Source organism: Varanus komodoensis, unplaced genomic scaffold, assembly GCF_004798865.1.
Source record: "Varanus komodoensis strain SLA01 unplaced genomic scaffold, ASM479886v1 scaffold4, whole genome shotgun sequence".
Classification (NCBI taxonomy): Eukaryota; Metazoa; Chordata; class Lepidosauria; order Squamata; family Varanidae; genus Varanus; species Varanus komodoensis.
This window is the reverse complement of record NW_025335941.1, coordinates 8,458,906-8,476,235: the sequence shown is the minus strand read 5'-3', so window position 1 is coordinate 8,476,235 and position 17,330 is coordinate 8,458,906. Positions and strand designations below refer to the sequence as shown.

Here is a 17,330-nt window from a genome sequence, read left to right as displayed (position 1 = left end):
TATTTCTGATTCCTGACCCAAGATTATGATTTGGACTTGCCATTAAACCTTACTTTTAGACTGTTTTGCCGATGCTCTGTTGCTCTGATCCTGGTGTCTAACCCTAACCCTGACAGTAATAAAGGACTTTTGAAGCCAGATTGGGTAGAAATGCCTAGCAGCTGGAGAGGATGACCCATCAGGGAATGTCCTAGCTTCTAATGGTATAGAATCCTCTTCCAATGTGGAGCCCTACTGTAGAACAGTTAATTAAGGTATTGCAAAAATTATTTATTTGTATTTAAAGTTTTTTTTATACCCCATTCTATCAGCACATGTTCTCAGCATGTTATACAATTATTTAAAGCACATGACACATATCATCCATATAAAATCATATCCAAATCACAAAAATACAGGGGAAACAAGCAACCATTAAATGGTAAATAAAGTTAAACTAGGCAACATAGTAAACCACAGCAACCAGTCATCATCTTGAAAAATAAAATTACAACATCTATTCAACAATTAAAATAACAGGAAAACAAACAAGATTCAAATTGGTGCTAAAGTGATGGTGCCAAGCACACCTCCCTGAGGAACTGGTTCCATAAATGGGGCACCACTACCGGAAAGGCCCATAAATGGGGCCACTACCAAACATTGATGCCTATTAAACTAAAAAAAAAAGTACCAATAAACCAAGCTGGGATAAAAACATCAATGTTTTTAATGGTTTTTAATATTTTAAATCAGATGTTTTATTTAAATTTGATTTTTTTAAAATAAAATGCTTTTTTGAAGAAAAATATATCAAAAGATAGTTTTCTGTTTAAGATACATTATAGTCCAAAGGTTATTCATCATGAAAAAAGGATTAGATTTATGTAGCATTAAGGTTTCTGTAAGTAAGACTCTTGGGCAGTTTTTCTCTTTAGAAGCTAATATCACAGATGCTTGGTTTTAGAGTTCTCAAAACTGTGAATGTGTGTCTGAAGAGATCACATGCCTCTTCTTCACAGCAGAAATGTTATAAAATAAGCACACAGGGTTGAGAAAATTACCTTAATCCCATTGCTTCTTTTAGAGTTCACTGGTCTTGCAAGACAGAGTACAGTACTATAAAGATCAGCATACCAATATAGGATTTTTAAGCAATCCTAAGTTTTGACAGATGTCAAAACTCAGTGCTCTTATCCATGGAGTAGCTTGCCTTTTTACACTTTTTTGAGAACCTAGAATCTCAGGAAAAGTTGGAGGACACTAAGAACAAACAATTGCAGAGTATCACCGAGAAGGAGGTGATCTACATGTGACCACCTTTCACCAGCAGAGATCCCCTTGTGATTTTGCTTTTCACTTGACAGCTCACCATTTGACATCTGTCAGAGAAGCAAAGCAAGGAAATGTACCTGTTTGTATCCTTCCTTGTCCATTTCCATGGATAGTACCACCTGTGCTTTGACAGAGGATTGATGAAGCAAGCCTGCACATTTGGAATAGTTAAGCGATGTGTATTTGCTCAATTTTGAAACACTGACCCCACCTCCCCGTGCAAATCTTGGGTGCAAGAAAATGAAAAGGAAAGCTAACAAACCAGTAACAGCTGCTCAAATGTACCACTTGGGCAACTTGAGGTGGGTAATTCTAGTTATCTTGGAGATTGAAGAAAGCAGCTGCTAAAAAATGTGTGCGCAGAGGCAGGGAAGATGTTAATATGTTAACAGCAGGGAGAGAAGACAAATTGGGTTTTGCTGCTGAGTTCCCTGGGTTACCTTTGGGAGGTCAGAGGGGGGAAATCCTCAGTGAGCCTTAACATCTTTCGGGCATACCATGGGTTGTTTCACAGCAACACACACTGTGTAACTTATTTGCAGAATGGGTTCATCCATGTCTCTGTCAAACCCTATTTTAAAAGATAGTTTTATAATTACCCAAGTGTTGTTTGTTTTTAAGTAATACAATAGCACTACTGAAGATTGAAAAAGAATAAAAGTTTATTCACCAATATGACACATTTCTGTGTTTCAAGTTTAAATACCAGCTAGATGTTGTACCTTTTTCAAAGTGGGGAGGAAAATACAAAATGCAATGCGGTGCAGCGTAGTATCTCTCTTAAAAATTTAGATGTTGGAAGAAATGGGGCATCAATTTTCATTTCAGTAACTATTCAGTAAAATGAACTATTGACCCCCAGATTTATTTATTTGTTTGCAAGGGGTACAGTGTGGTGTAAGACACAGTACAATGCAATGTAGTCATCACTGTATGTGGCTTCAAAGCCACATAGGGAAAAAGTATAGCATATTCTAATACTGTTGCTATTGTTGTTATTATTTTGATATTAAACCAATTATTTCAGAGTATGAAAGTGCAATTTTAACTCTAGTGACTTAAACATAGCTTTAAAGAGTTTTTCATACTCCCAACAGGAATATATTTTCTTATTAGAATTTTAACACTGTTCTAGAAGCACTGGGCCAAAATGGTTGGATTTCTGCACAAGACATTTTGAGTGTCGGCTTGTATGAATTGAATGGGCAAAGTTTAACATTCTCCATTATGGACAATAATGGAAGAACTAGCCCTCTTGTGCTGTTTTCACTTTAGCTTTTCATCTGTAATTTTACATAGCCAACATTGCTGAAAACTTCAGTGATATATGATTGTAAATTATTGTTTTCCACTGCTTTCTTTTGCCACTTGGGTTTATTTAATCCCCCCCCCTTCTGAAAAAAAAACAGTCATCAAAAACCCATTGTCTACTTGTTATTTTTTTCATTGGATGGCTTCTTGTTTGCAAAGGAAAGAAGTTTCTTTTAAGCCAGGAGTTAGTAATCGGGTTCCCTCCAGAGGTGTTAGTCTGTAACTCCCATCTGGAGGGCACGAGGTTCTTATCCCTGTTTTAGGTAAATATGGAAATCTGAATATACAAATAGAACTTGCAAGGAAGTGTTGCAATGGAATGCTTCTGTTCAGTATGCCTTCAGTGTCTGCCACCCATGCTCTTCTCCAGCATACTCAGTTCCATTCTCCCTGCCTTCCAGTTTTTACATACCCCTCCCCTTTCAAAAGTCAATTTCCATAGCCTCTTGTGATCACTTGCTCCTTTTGTTTTGGGCTGCATTTGCTCCTACTTTAGGGTTTTTGCTTTTCAAAGAGTTGTTTTTTCTTATCCTGCAAAATGTGAGGTTCCCCAAGCCCTCCTCCTCATGCATGTATGAATTTATTAATCTAATGTTAATGAACTCATTCTGTGTCACTTGAAGAATTAGAGATAGCATTCTATTAAAAATTTGTTGAAAAAACATATGGCGAGGGGGGGAATTTATCTAGTTGCATAGATAAATTCCCAATGTGTTTTATTGGGAATTTTCCAGTTATTTCATTCATTCTAAATTTCCTCAACCACCCCACCCCAACCCCATATTCTGCTTGTGTGTTTGCAAGAGTTCCCATGAGAAAAAGAAACTGATTGTAGGTGATGGGTAGGAGAAAGGTAAAGTAATCACTCTGCCTCTCTGTGGCTTCTGCAATCCAAATGGTTGTATTTTAAAGCTACCTTTTCTAGAAAGAGCATATTTCAGAACTTTCTACATTACACATATGGGTGTAATGTAGTTGGGCCATCTATATGCATGCACATGCTTAATGCATCATGTTGAATTAGGCAGAAATTCTGATCCTTATGAAATTGGTGAAAATGTTAACACTGACAGTAAGCTTTTGTTTTTGTTTTGTTTTCCAAGGCCTAATTGTATCTGGCTTCCAAGCTGTAAAGCCAAGTATTTCATTAAAATGAGAGGTCAAGAACATCTATGGCCAACCTGCTTGGAGGCACACATGTTAATCATGATGTTTCTGTTGGCTCAATACATCATTTGAGCCAACAGAAAGCTTTCATTAGACGCTCAGGTGACAGCAGTGGCAAGGAGCGCTTTCCTTCAGCTTCGGCTGATTCATCAGCTGCGCCCCTACCTGGAGTACGACTACCTGGCGACGGTGACACACGCGTTGGTGACTTCCCGCCTTGACTTCTGTAACGCACTCTACATGGGGCTACCCTTGAAGACGGTCTGGATACTTCAATTGGTTCAAAATAGAGCTGCCAGGCTGCTGACGGGGACTGGGCGTTATGTTCAATTGACTCCAGTCCTCCGTCAGCTTCACTGGCTTCCCATTGAAGTCCGGGCCCAATTCAAGGTGTTGGTGATGACGTATAAAGCCCTAAATGGCTTGGGTCCTGGTTACCTGAAGGAGAGCTTACATCCATATATGCCCGCCTGCCCCTTGAGATCTGCGGGAGAGGCCCTTCTCCAGGAACCCTCCGTGAAAGAAATTAGGAGGGTAGGTACTCGGAGGAGGGCTTTCTCTGCGGTGGCGCCCAATCTATGGAATGCGCTCCCCAGAGAGGTCCGCCTGGCGCCGTCGTTATTTGTTTTTCGGCGCCAGGCGAAGACCTTTTTATTTAAGAGTCATTTTAATTGTTAATATTATTTGCTTATTTTATCTGGCCAGGGCGACTTATTTTATATTGTTATTTTTTGTATTTTAATTGTATGTTGTGAGCCGCCCCGAGGCTTCGGCAAATGGGGCGGCATAGAAATGTTTGAATAAATAAAATAAATAAATAAATTTCCAGGGAAGATCTGCCTTCCTAATCTAAAGATCTTACAGGTGTGATAACATACACCTGAAAGCATACAATGGTACCTTGACTCATGAACTTAATCCATTCCAGGACTCTGGTCATGAGCCAAATTGGTCATGGGCCAAGTTAAATTTCTGTAAGGTTCAATGTAAATAAGGTTAATCCGTTCTGTAACCATTTTTTTTAATCAGAAAAATGTGAAGCAAAGTCACAGAACAACAAAGATCACAGCCATCCCCCCTCCTCACCCCGAGCACAAATGCACCCCCCCCCCCCCCCCCCCCCAGCATGACTGAAATTGCTCCCTTCATCTCTGTACGCACCCATCATCCCGGCGCACGGGGGGGGGGGCGTGGAGGCAGGCGCAATCGCTGGTGCACTGGGGGAGAGAGAGATGGGTGCAAATGAGGCAAGCTGGGGGAGGGAGAGATGGGTGCAATCTCGTTATCTTGCTGGTTGTGGGGGGAGATGGCCGAGATTGTACCTGTCATTCCTACAGGAGCACGCCCGTGATCACACACATCTTCCCTGCACGAACACAACTGCGATTGTGGCCATCTCCTCACTCGGGGGTGGGGAGATGGCTACAATCTTGGTTGCCACCCAATGCGGAGTTCACAACCCACATCAAAATTTTCATGAAATTTTTGTTCGCAACCCGATCTGGTCGTGAGCCAAGGCATTCATGAGCCGAGGTACCACTGTATTTCCTATTTTGCAGTGTAAGGGATGTTCAGCACTTCCCATAAGTTTGGCCAGATCCAATGAAATCTGCCTTAAGAAGACATCTCAGAAGGCCCTGAATGTCATATCACATTGTTGCAGTATCTGCCATATCAAAAGTGCCATATTAATAATTGCTAGTCACTTAACTGTGTGGGTTTGCATGACACCCAAATCCCCTTGGAAATTTTAACCATACACTGGTGAGAATTTACAAGGTGTTCCACTGTGCCTAACAGACAAAAAAGCACAGCATAGGAGGTGGCCTCTTCATCCTTGCACATGTATCCCAAGGAATATCACAGGAGCACTGAGGGCAACAGGGATAACAACTGCCAAAAAGTACCCAGTTGGCACTTTTGGTGCCCATTCAGCACTTTGGTGGCTATCAGCCTATACTCTTTCTTACTTACTTACTTACTTACTTACTTACTTACTTACTTACTTACTTATGGCATTTGTATGGCGTCCTTTGCGACAGCCTCAGGATGACTTACATGAATAAAATTTCAATATACACAATATAATAACATAAACATTCCACAATATATCCTCTTTTAATTAATAAAAATAATACAACTGTATACAAATTAGCAATATTATTAAAATAGTATTAGTTGTTAAAATGAAGGTTAAATAAAAAGCTCTTTACCTGGCGCTGAAAAGAGTAGAGGGTTGGCACCAGGCAGACCTCTCTGGGGAGCATGTTCCATAATCTGGGTGCCACCTCAGAGAAGGCCTTCCTCTGCGTGAATACCCTTCGTACCTCCCTCAAAGAGGGTTCCCAGCGCAAGGCCTCCCCTGTCGATCTTAAGGGGCATGAGAACATATGGGGGAAGAGATGTTCCTTCAGGTATCCAGGACCCAAGCCATTTATGGCTTTATAGGTAAGTACCTGCACCTTGAATTGGGCCTGGACTTCAATTGGGAGCCAATGAAGCTGGTAGAGGACTGGTGTTATGTGAGAATAACGGCCAGTCCCCAGCAGCAGCCTGGCAGCTCTATTTTGCACCAATTGAAGTATCCAGACCATTTTCAAGGGCAGCCCCACGTAGAGCGGGTTACAATAATCCAACCAGGAAGTTACCAGGGCATGTGTCTCCGTTGCTAGGCACTGCTCATCCAGGCAAGGACGCAGCTATTGGATCTGCCGAAGCTGAAGGAAGGCGCTCCTTGCCACTGCTGTCATCTGGACCTCCAGGGACAGTTCTGGGTCAAGGAGCACTCCTAAGATGGGGAGTGCAACCCCATCCAGGACAGGGCCAAAATCACCTGATAGCCTGAACCGCCCACCAAAAGGACCTCCGTCTTACCTAGATTGAGTCTGTTTGTGGCCCTCATCCAGTCCATTACCTTGGCCAGGCACCAATTAAGGACAGCCACTGCCTCACCTGGAGTAGGTGTAAATGAGAGGTAGAGCTGGGTGTCATCAGCATACTGATGACTCCACAGCCCAGACCTCCTGATGACCTCTCCCAGTGGTTTCATGTAGATGTTAAAGAGCATGGGGGACAAAATAGAGCCTGCAGCACTCCATGGCAAAGCTGTCACGGTGCAGAGCTAAAGTCCCCCAGCACCACCTTCTGGAATTGACCGGCCAAATAGGAGTGGAACCACTGCCATGCAGAGCCTCCAACTCCCAACCCAGCCAGCCTATCCAGAAGGATACCATGTCAATGCTGGTAGAGTGGAGTTGCTTGTGAATAATCCCACTTTCCTGGCATTGGAGTAGAGAAAAGTAATTCTGGCCTCTGTAAAACCGGCAAGAGTCAGAAGGGGAATAAACATGCTGCCAAACAAGAACACGTACACACCTCCTCTCTTCCCCACTTGCCACTAGGCGGTCCGCAATGTGGGTAAGGATGGGGTTCGCCATCCCCCTTACCTAGCTGTTGAGGATTTCACCACCTAGGAGGGTAATTAGTGCCCTGTTCTCACTTGTTCTATCCTCAGGCACTGTAACAAGTAAGGACAGGACATTTAGCTGGAAATGAGTGGTTCTGCTTGACCTCTTCCCCAGGAGGCCAGGCAGAATAATTCATTCTTTCTGTCACCTGTGTTGCAGCAATGTTGGCTACAGTGGTGGTGATCAGGATCAAGCTGCTTGGTATTGGCCTTGGAAGGATAGTACCAGGTGGCTTGTACTCTCCATCACCAGGCAGAGCCATTACTCAGCTGAATGGTGCTCCTCCAGATGCTAGAAAGGATGAATTACCTGCTGCCCCATTTTTCTTCCTTCCCAGTGGCAGGCAGGAGAAACAGGGTGGAGGATGCAAATCTACTCTGTTTGTTGTCTTGAGTGTCTACTCCTGCTGATGCCTGGAGAGTGAAATTTCTTGCAAGCTATCCTGTTTGGGACCTTGCAAGCTATCCTGGGACCATGGAAACATGGGTGAAAGCTGGTAACTGCTGTGCAAACTGCTTCCTAGGCACTTTGCAAATTATTATCAGCTGGAACTGCTTGCAATGGCAGCTCCACAGCCTTTCAGCTTGACCGCAACTTAGTGTGTCCTCCAAGTTTGGAGGATGCACTACACTATGGGAGGCAGGTTTCCTAAACACTGCTATAAACCATGGGTAGTTGGGGTGGTTTATAAGCCATAGTAGCTTATAAATCAGCCGCTGGGCAGCATAAAGGGTCCAGACCCCATGCGAAGCTCTCCCCCCTCTATAGTGTAGTGTGTTGTGCAAACCCAGTCATTGAGGGCCTTGCTTCTAAATTAAGGGATGCTGAAATAGGATGATGACCCAGAAACCTCAAGACATCCTCTAATTTTCTATCAAGAATGGAAATGGTGCTTGCTAGGCCAGCAACTTCCAACCTGGAAACAATTTCCTTTTTTTAAATATTTCTGTGAAGGGACATCTTTTGGGCTAAAAATCCTGCCCAACACAGTTTACTTAAAGAATCCTTTGTAGATATATAAAATTTCTGAAAATTTTGAAGCTGTTGCAAAACTGTTTCCCAAGGTTTTTAAGGTGAAAAAATTGGAAATTTTAAAAATACACAGTACTTAATGTTTTCCTTACACGTAATAGATTTGTAACTGGTTTTTTAAAATTAATAAATATTTAAAATGAAGAGTGTTTTTTTCTTTATTTGACTAGGTGTTACTGTGAATCTCTTAAAATACCATGATAGTGGGCATTAATAAGATTGATAATGAAATATAATAAAACTGTATGTAAACATAATGGGTTCTTGTGGAGTTTAAAAACAATTAACTAAGTAGTGTCTTCCTTTCTAGGGGCCCATTCAGTGTTGTGCGGCGATGTATCAACAGAGAGACTGGACAACAGTTTGCAGTGAAGATTGTCGATGTAGCAAAATTTACTTCAAGTCCAGGATTAAGTACAGAAGGTAAAAATTAGTAATTTTGTTTCTGCTCAGTATTTGTTGATCAGCCCCTAGTGTCCTCTTTAATCACTCAGAGATTGTGTATGTGTGAGCTAACTGTTTGTTTGTTTGTTTGTTTATTTAGAAAATTTCTATGCCACCCCATTCTGGAGGAGGGTGTTTCTAAATGAGGTTTTTATGATATCCTCCCTATAAATACATACAATAAATGTGTATTTTCTCTCAAAGTATGTATTTAAAGGTATTGTTTGTTCACTTAAAAATTTATTTAAACTGCAGATAACTGTCACAAATTTAGCAAAATACAAAATCCAGTAGATAGCTGTACATGAACAAGTAGTTTAGTCACTGTTGACAGATCTTTTTAATGTCCTCTTTAATGGATGTGATATCTGCCAGTTTATGTAAAATGCTGACCTGGTAAGTTTTAAGTGGTTTTTATTGTGCTTTAACAGATCTACTGAACAGGTCAGTTACTACTCAGCATTTCAACCTAATCATCCACCTCTCTTTCCAGCCTTGAGTTTTGGCTGGGTTTTCTGAACTGCAAAGTACTTCATGTAGTACATATGATCCTTAAAATATTTTGACATCTTGTTCATTATTCATTTTAAAGGACAAGATTCTGCTAATTATAATTGACTGGATTCAGTATGTTAGGAATGGTTGAAGGTGTTATGCAGGATGCTCAATTAAATCTTTAACTTAGATTTAATTGAAAAGTGAAAAAAGATTTAATTGAAGTGAAAAAAGCAAAATTCAATGACAATTATTACAAAAGGAATTGAAAAGAAACTGGATAGCATCATCATCTCCTTACCTGTGATGTAGCTACATTTGAAATACTGGGTATCATTATGAAAAAGTATATTGTACAACTAGAAAAGGTACAGAAAAGAGCAACCAAAGTTATTAAGAGAAACAAGAAAATATATCAAGCTTTCTTAGTTTAGGAGAGAAATTTATTTACTTATTTTTTTATTTATATCCTGCCTTTTTCCTGCAAAGGGCTCAAGGCAGCTTACATCATTCTCCTCCTCACTCCTCCATTTTATCCCCACAACAACAACCCTGTGAGGTAGGTTGGGCAGAGAATCTGTGACTGGTCCAAAGTCACCCAGTTGGCTCCATGGCTGAACGGGGACTAGAATCCAGATTGTCTAAGTCCCAGTCCCATGCTCTTAACCACTACACCACACTGGCTCTCGGGAAATGGTTGTGTTTGTTTGGATATGATAGGACTTTGTATGTATGGTATGGAGAAAGTGGATGTCCTTCATCCGTAATATAAAAATTGTGGTCACTCAATAAAAATAATTGGCAAGTGACATAGGGCAGAAAAAAGAAGCACTAATTTTCAAAACACAATTGATTTATGAAATTTTGGATTATTTTTAGAATACTGAATAGCATGTTTGACAAGTATTCATATATTGATACCCAGCCTTTCTTCTCCCACAAATGATTTTTTAAAAACTATGCAATGGGAATAATTTTATGTAAGGCATTCACTACTGAGTTTTTCTTAATTCAGACAAATCTTCACTTTTAGAAGTTTATCAGTGCAATAAAAATGAAGGCTCAGAAGCAGAAAATGCTGATAGTGATAACTCACCAAGTAAGATTGAATAGACAAACTTTCCTGTAGCAAAATTATTATTCAATTTCTCCTTCCCCCCAGGTATCATGGAGTGCAGTAGAGGCCAGGGAACCTATGTATGTTTTCACCCCACATACCAAGTTTGCATGATCAAAAAAGGAAAATAAGTTACCTGAGTTTACTTTTCTGCCCTGCATATGCTAGTCATGCATCACCGAATTACCATACCTCACTGGACATATATAAAATTAGGCTCTGTATATTTCTGTATATGTTTGTTGGTTTTGTAAGAAGCAAAGGCTTTTGTCTAAGTACTTGTGCAAGGTACTAGAAAGGAATTAAATTGATGAGAAACACTTGGCCTGCACTACCAATTTACTATACCACAATACTAAATTTGAAATTTATTTCTAGCTGACCTTCAGTGAAAATGTCTGCATTAGCAAAAGGAGGACTACAAATTGCATTTTCAGCATTTGAATTTTAACTTTTCTATGGAGAGAAAAATTAGCTAAAAATGTAAAACAAATCAAAATGGGATTGTAAATGACATACTAATGTCTAATTTGCATAAGAGAGCAGTGTCAAACACATAAGGTACTTACATGATTTTTCTAGATTCCACTATTTAACTAATGTTTGTTTATTGTTTACAGTGCAGTTTTGTTTCTTTTTTTTAATATCATCAGGGGTTCCCACATGCATATATCTCTGCAGTAAAACTTTAAATCGGGTTATTGTGGGAATCCTTTTTGAGATGGGTCTTTGTTGATTTATTGCATTTATTACATTTCTATATCTGATAGTAGCCAAAACTTTCTGTGAGTTTTTCATAGTCACTTCAAAATAACATCTGCACTCATGTGTATCTTCATTTTTGTTTAGACACAAAGGCATGGCAGTGACCGTTGTTTTTGCAGACTTGGTTGCTTTCCTGGGCATGCAGTCAGGTGGAGCAGTCAGGTGTTTGAGTTTGCTGCTTTCAGGATCCTGACCCTCAATCAGCTGGCCCTATGTTTCCAGGCCTGTTTTGTGAAAGCCTGGCTATATGGACACAATTTGATGATGTGTCTCTTACCCAAACAGAAAAGGCCGAGGGAATATCTGTCCGGGGCGGGGGTTACTTCCACAATGGATGCACTGTCGAAGAACTTGTGTATGCAGGTGATCTCCCTATGAGTGAGCTAGACTGAGTCTGCCGTGAAAAATCAGAAATACATTGCTTCTATCTCCTTAAAAATGCTAACAAATTAGAAATATTAACATTGAGGATGCATTTGACTTCTAACATTTTCCTTACAAAATGCTTAATTTTAAGGTGCAGTGGTCTGCTTGTGCAAACAGTGACTAAGAGCCAAAAACCTGCATTAGTTCTGTAGAAATTGTGAGGAAGCTCAGTAAAAATTTTTTTTAACTTTCTTTGCCCCCGAACAGCACACTTTTAAAAGTCTCTTTAGTTGTAAAATGGCACTGCCTAAAGCTGGCTATCTCTTGTTTCATTTCTGAGAGAAACAGTTTCCTTTTGGTATATGTTTCAGTTTTTTGGACCTTGATTAGGAAAATATAAAACAAATTCTAGCATGATTTATATTGGGCCACTTTTGTAAATCATAAACTATTCGTTAACTAAAATGTACATTGACTATTCTGTGTGCAAATAGCTGGAATGATTTCCATTAGGAAATTCCCATTACTATACCTTCAATATTCTCCAAAGGAATAATAAAAGGCAGACACAGATTGTATTTGAGAAATAGGTCTCTATTTTTTTCTGCTTCACAAATTAGTATATTAAAAAATCTATAGAACATACTTTGATTTTTGTATTTTCAGCTCTAATTTATGACACAGTTCTTAAAACTCTTTAAGCCCCCAGACAGATGACTTAGTATATTATCTGCCCCTGCCTGCCATGTTTATAAATGGACAACAACCTGTTGGTCTTGGAAAGCTAACAGAAGATGGCTTATGCCTGTCATTCCTGCTCTGCATTCCTTGGTGCTCTCATGGTATCTCTTGGGATACCAAGAAGAGGTTTGAAATGGGAGGAGATCTTATCTTCTGCTGTGCCTGATCATCTGTCAGGTACAGAGGAATTTTGGGCACAGTGCTTGGCTTAAATACCTGTGGGGGATAGCATGTCATATGAACCTGCCCAATATGTGCAATTTGTGCAGTGTACTCATGTAGGTTTTTTTTTAGAAATGAGGCCACTGTAGAATCCTCAAACTACTGCTTAAATGATCCCAATTTTACAATTCTGTTGAGAAAGAAGTTGCTAGTGGTGTTTTCCTTTACAGTACTATAGTTGGATTGTCTCTAGAGGCACAGCAGTGGGAATTGCTTGGAGAAAATCACTTCTTATCCTCCCCACTTCAGTTTTAATAATTTTGGCCATTATATTATTTTGATTTTTGTATATAAGGTGGTAATTTATCTTAGTTTTTCTGGACACAGATAATATGTTCTCTCTGCTTCTCACATGATGCTGATTTTTCAAAAAACGTAAATAGTTAAATGTTAATGGCCTTGGACACAATCCAATTGAACAGTTCTACATTCCATGTTATTCCAACAGGTAAGAAACACAAAATCAATAAGATTAAATACACCCAACTTTTCCTGGTCTGTGCCTTTTGTTTTCATTGTTCTGTTGAAAAATAGCTTTTTCCACTGCCTTTTGGAAGAAACTATGTCTTGAGGTTGAAATTTCTAGCTATTTTATTGTCCATCTTTCCTTCTGAAAGGTGTTGATTAGCTCTGAGTAAAAATACACTGCTCAGTAATTTGGCCTTTTGTTATTAGTAGGGTGTGGTGAGTCAGACATTATATTTGTAGAATTTACTTTGCAAAAGAGTGCCTATATAAAGACCTCTTCTGCTGTTCTTTCACTTATGCCTTACCAATTAAATTTTAGGAATTGCCTGAAAGGAAATGACACTTTAAGGCAATAGTGTCCTATATGAGCTGGACATGCACATGGTAGGCATGTCATGAACAGAGCTGGCTGGAGCCAGGGGATCAGACTAGATGGCCCAGGAGGCCCATTCTGACTTGCTATGTTTCTGTGTTTGAAATGTTTCTATAATCACCTCAAAACATAGCTGTATGTTTCACATAGCATCGTACCTCAGCCTTAAAATATTTTAAATTCCTCATGTAATTTGTGCAAGATAACAGCAACTGAAACTTTAAGATACCTTTAAGTATCTTCCATTTCTTCAGACCACACCAATCTATGTTATTGTCACATGCCATCAGGAAATCTACAATGTCTAGCAATCCTATGAATGAATGCCCTCCAAAATGGCCTGTCCTTGACAGCCCTTGTAAATTCAAGGCTGTGACTTCCTTTGTGGAATCACTCCATCTCATATTTGGCCTTCCTCTTCTTCAGCCTTAGCTTTCCTTGGCATGATTGTCTTCTCCAGTGAGTCTTGTCTTCTCACAATGTGCTCCAATGTACAACAGCTTCAGTTTCCATTTTTGCTTCTAAGGAAAGCTCTGACGTGATTTGATCTAGGAGCCACTTGTTTGTATTTCTGTCAGTCCATGATATTCACAAAGCTCTCCTACAGCACCAGATCATTTTTCTTCTTGTCAGTTTTCTTCACTGTCCAGCTTTAGTGTGGAAGACCTTGGACTTGGTCTCCAGTGAAACTTCCTTACACTCGATGATCTTTTGTAGCTCCTTCATTGCTGCCCTTCCAAATTTCAGTCTTCTCTGAATTCCTTGGCTGCAATCTCCATTTAAATTGATGACTTAGTCAAGCTATGCAAAAATCTTTCACCATTTCAGTTTCTTCATTGTTGACAATAAAGATCGGCAATTCTTCTATTAGTTGATTTGGTTTACGATCCCTGACTACCTTCCCTGCACAAAGATGCCAAGTTTGAGAGAAATCAGGAAATTGCCACTTTATGCATTCTGTCGCTGAAACATACCATTAAAGGTGAATGTCACAACCCGTCATTCTTTGACTAGTACTGCATGTCACACCTAACTATGTGATAAATAATTGCATAGACATTTCACATAACCATCTGTCTGAAATGCTTAGATTTCTATTAAACCAGACTGAGTCCAGATCATAAATAGGGTGAAGGTTGAACTGTATTGGTCTTTTAGAAACAGATCATCTCACAAGCTATTAGTCCTTCATCTTTATCTCTTCTCCAAAAAAAGAGACTTCCTTTCCTCCAACTCAGTGCCTTTTTTCTACATGTTTCTTGAAGAAAGGGAAGAACATTCTATTTCAATTTCCTCAATTTTTGTGGTGTTTCGCTCTAAAGAACATTTCTACTTGTTCTGCAAAAGAGTTTTCAAGAAGATTCCCTTGCTCGTTTGTGTGTTTTAGCAGTAGTGACATTTTGACTAGAAGTCTGTATTTGTCTGATTTTCCTTGCATAAAATAGCAGAATTTACTGTCTTCCATTCATTTTTTTTCAATCTGTATAACTTTGTTCTTTATTCAGGGCAGTTATAGGTGTGTGCTTATACTTGCAGAGCTGTTCATCACACGCTGAGAGCTCAGCTTTGTAAAAACATTTCTCTTTTTTCTGCCCATTAAACTAGTGATTTCCTCTGCTAAGAGACAGAGCAGTGAAATTTCCTCTTTGATGCTACCTCCCCTGTAAATAGAGAGATCAGCTCAGGCAGTGGTTATGAATATAGGCCATGCTATAAATTATTATTGCTGCCCTGATCATGCTCCTTCAAAAGCAGCGGTAACTGTAATTTGGAAACTATTTGTACTTAGAAACATTTTTTTTCTACAACTAGTTTTTGGTTTGAATTAATGATTTCATGTAAATAGCATTAATCAGAATAATTATGTTATTAGGTTTAAAGTAAGAATTGAGGGGTTTAAACCTGATTTTCACTAGAACTGTGAAATTATATTTAATGCCAAAGTACAATTTCAAGTAAAGCCTTACTTCTACTATGCATAAAAATTATTTATGTCAGACTTGCAAAATGTGATAAAAGTAAAATAAGGGTTTTGCTTGCTTGCTCAAATCTTTCTGGATTTCACATAGAATTTTACAGCTGAGGCTAAAGCCTTAGTCAAAATTCCATGTCAAAATACAATCCTTTGTCAAAATTCAATCTTTAGTCCATAATCCAGAAGAGAAGTCATTGGTTTTAAACAAGAAAACAATCTGACCAAATAAGAGTTAGTGTAAGTAGGTGGGTACGTAGGCAAACATGGAGACTAAGCAGGCAGTACGTTTATCTTTACAGTAATGCTCAGACTAGAGACAGGTTGGCAACTGGAAACTAGAAACTGTTGTTCCCTTAGGTTACTTAACAAAACTGCTGAATCAGCCTGTGTGGGTCTGGACTGCCTGTAACAATATCCTTTTCTGAACATTTGCTTGGCAACATCCAAGACCAGTGAATAACAGTCTCAACGTACCAGTGAACTCATCCTTGGTCAGAGTGTGATCATGGTGTAAGATGCTGCCATCTGGCTACTATAATCTTTGGTTTAAAATATACTGGAGACTTACACTGGAAGAAATACCATTGCTGTACCAGTTGAACTTCACAAACTGTGGTATGGTATTGGCAGGGGTTTTTTTGTCATAGAATGCACCGGAACGACGTTTCGGCACCTTTTTTTGACGGATTTTTCCAAGTGATTGTGAATCGCCCTGTTGGGCATAGCAGATAGGTGACAAAAATCATTAACATAGTACCTGCGGGTTGCTTGTGTGTCGGCGCTGATTGTGAGGGCGCTGCTCGGCTTGGAATGCTGCTCAGCTTAGGATCAGTCGCGTGCTGACTGCTTACTGCCAGCAGTGACCATTATGTGAGTTCCGGCACCTTTTTTTTTTTTTTTTTTTTTTTTTTTTACAAAAAAAGCACTGAGTATTGGTATTACAAAAAAATATTAGAACATAAATGTTTGTGTTGCAGCTTGTAGAGACACATTCTTGGAAGGCTTTTGGAGATATTTTGTCTGTTGTGGGAATGGAGATGAATTACTATATTTGGTAGCAACAATCATGTGCATGAAATGGCCAGAAATACTGTTATACACAAGACTGGGTTTAGGGTGGGTGATTGTCAGGTACAACAAGCTGAAGGAAGTACTGAGCTATACTTGGTGAATCATATTTCTTGGGTATACTGTTTTCAGTGTGCTAGGGCAACACAAATATTAAGTATCTTTCATTCTTTTTGCTGTATTCTATAAGTAGTATTGGTACTTTGACATGCACATGGTAGGAGTGTCATGAGCGGAGCTGGCTGGAGCCGGGGGTCAGACTAGATGGCCTGGGAGGTCCCTTCTGACTTGCTCTGTGTTTCTATGTTCTACTAACTAAAATATGAACTTTTATAAGTATCTGTTTAAAGTATCAGTTAGCTTTTCTGTTCACAGTTTAATGTTATTTGTTCTAGATAAAATCAGAAGAACATGGCTTTCATTTGAGACATTACCAAGAGTTATGAGAATTATAAATACTCTAAAGGACTATAGGTTATAATATAATAAATTATAAGCTGATCAGGAACAAGCGAGATAAGGCAACCAAGATATGCATCTCACCCAGAGTTTGTTTCTCTAAGGGCTAGTTCTACTTGCAAATCTACATCTGTGAACTCTTGTCATTGTCCTCAAAAGTAAATGTCTTACATGCTATTGCAGAAGGGTAAATGTCTTATATGCTATTGCATTTTTAAAATATGCCACCCCCCCCACAAAATGGCTGGCAGTAGGGGGTGAGGTGGCCAATAATAAAAATATTAGGAGCATCCTCTGTGTGTGTGTGTGTGCGCGCGCACATGCGTGCATGTACAAATGTGTGTGCATCTGTATGAGAAAGGGAGAGCTTTCAGAGGCTATTTTCCTCCTCCTCCTCCTCCTCCTCTTGTAAGTGAATGATTTATTTGTGTTGGCTGCCATCTTTTTTACTTCAGAGTGATTACGAATAACATGAGCTAAATATATGGCAACTATGCAACCAATAGCAGAGCTGTGATATTACTGTTAAATGGGGTTGCAGCAGAC

The 17,330-nt window shown here is 39.5% G+C and overlaps 1 protein-coding gene and 1 long non-coding RNA gene across 4 annotated transcripts in view; one reads left to right on the top strand and one right to left on the bottom strand.

Moving 5' to 3' along the window:
- Positions 1-17,330, top strand: part of CASK (calcium/calmodulin dependent serine protein kinase) — a 150,707-nt gene that overhangs the window by 39,906 nt on the left and 93,471 nt on the right. For all 3 annotated transcript variants that reach the window (XM_044442632.1, XM_044442629.1, XM_044442630.1), the window contains exon 2: positions 8,602-8,714. In XM_044442632.1, coding sequence (XP_044298567.1) covers positions 8,602-8,714 — 113 coding nt within the window. The remainder of the gene's footprint in view (positions 1-8,601; positions 8,715-17,330) is intronic.
- On the bottom strand, positions 888-16,914 carry LOC123029518. The gene is made up of 3 exons (XR_006415929.1): positions 16,901-16,914; positions 6,120-6,123; positions 888-1,056 (listed from the first exon to the last, which is right to left on the bottom strand). It is a non-coding gene; the product is annotated as an uncharacterized LOC123029518 (long non-coding RNA).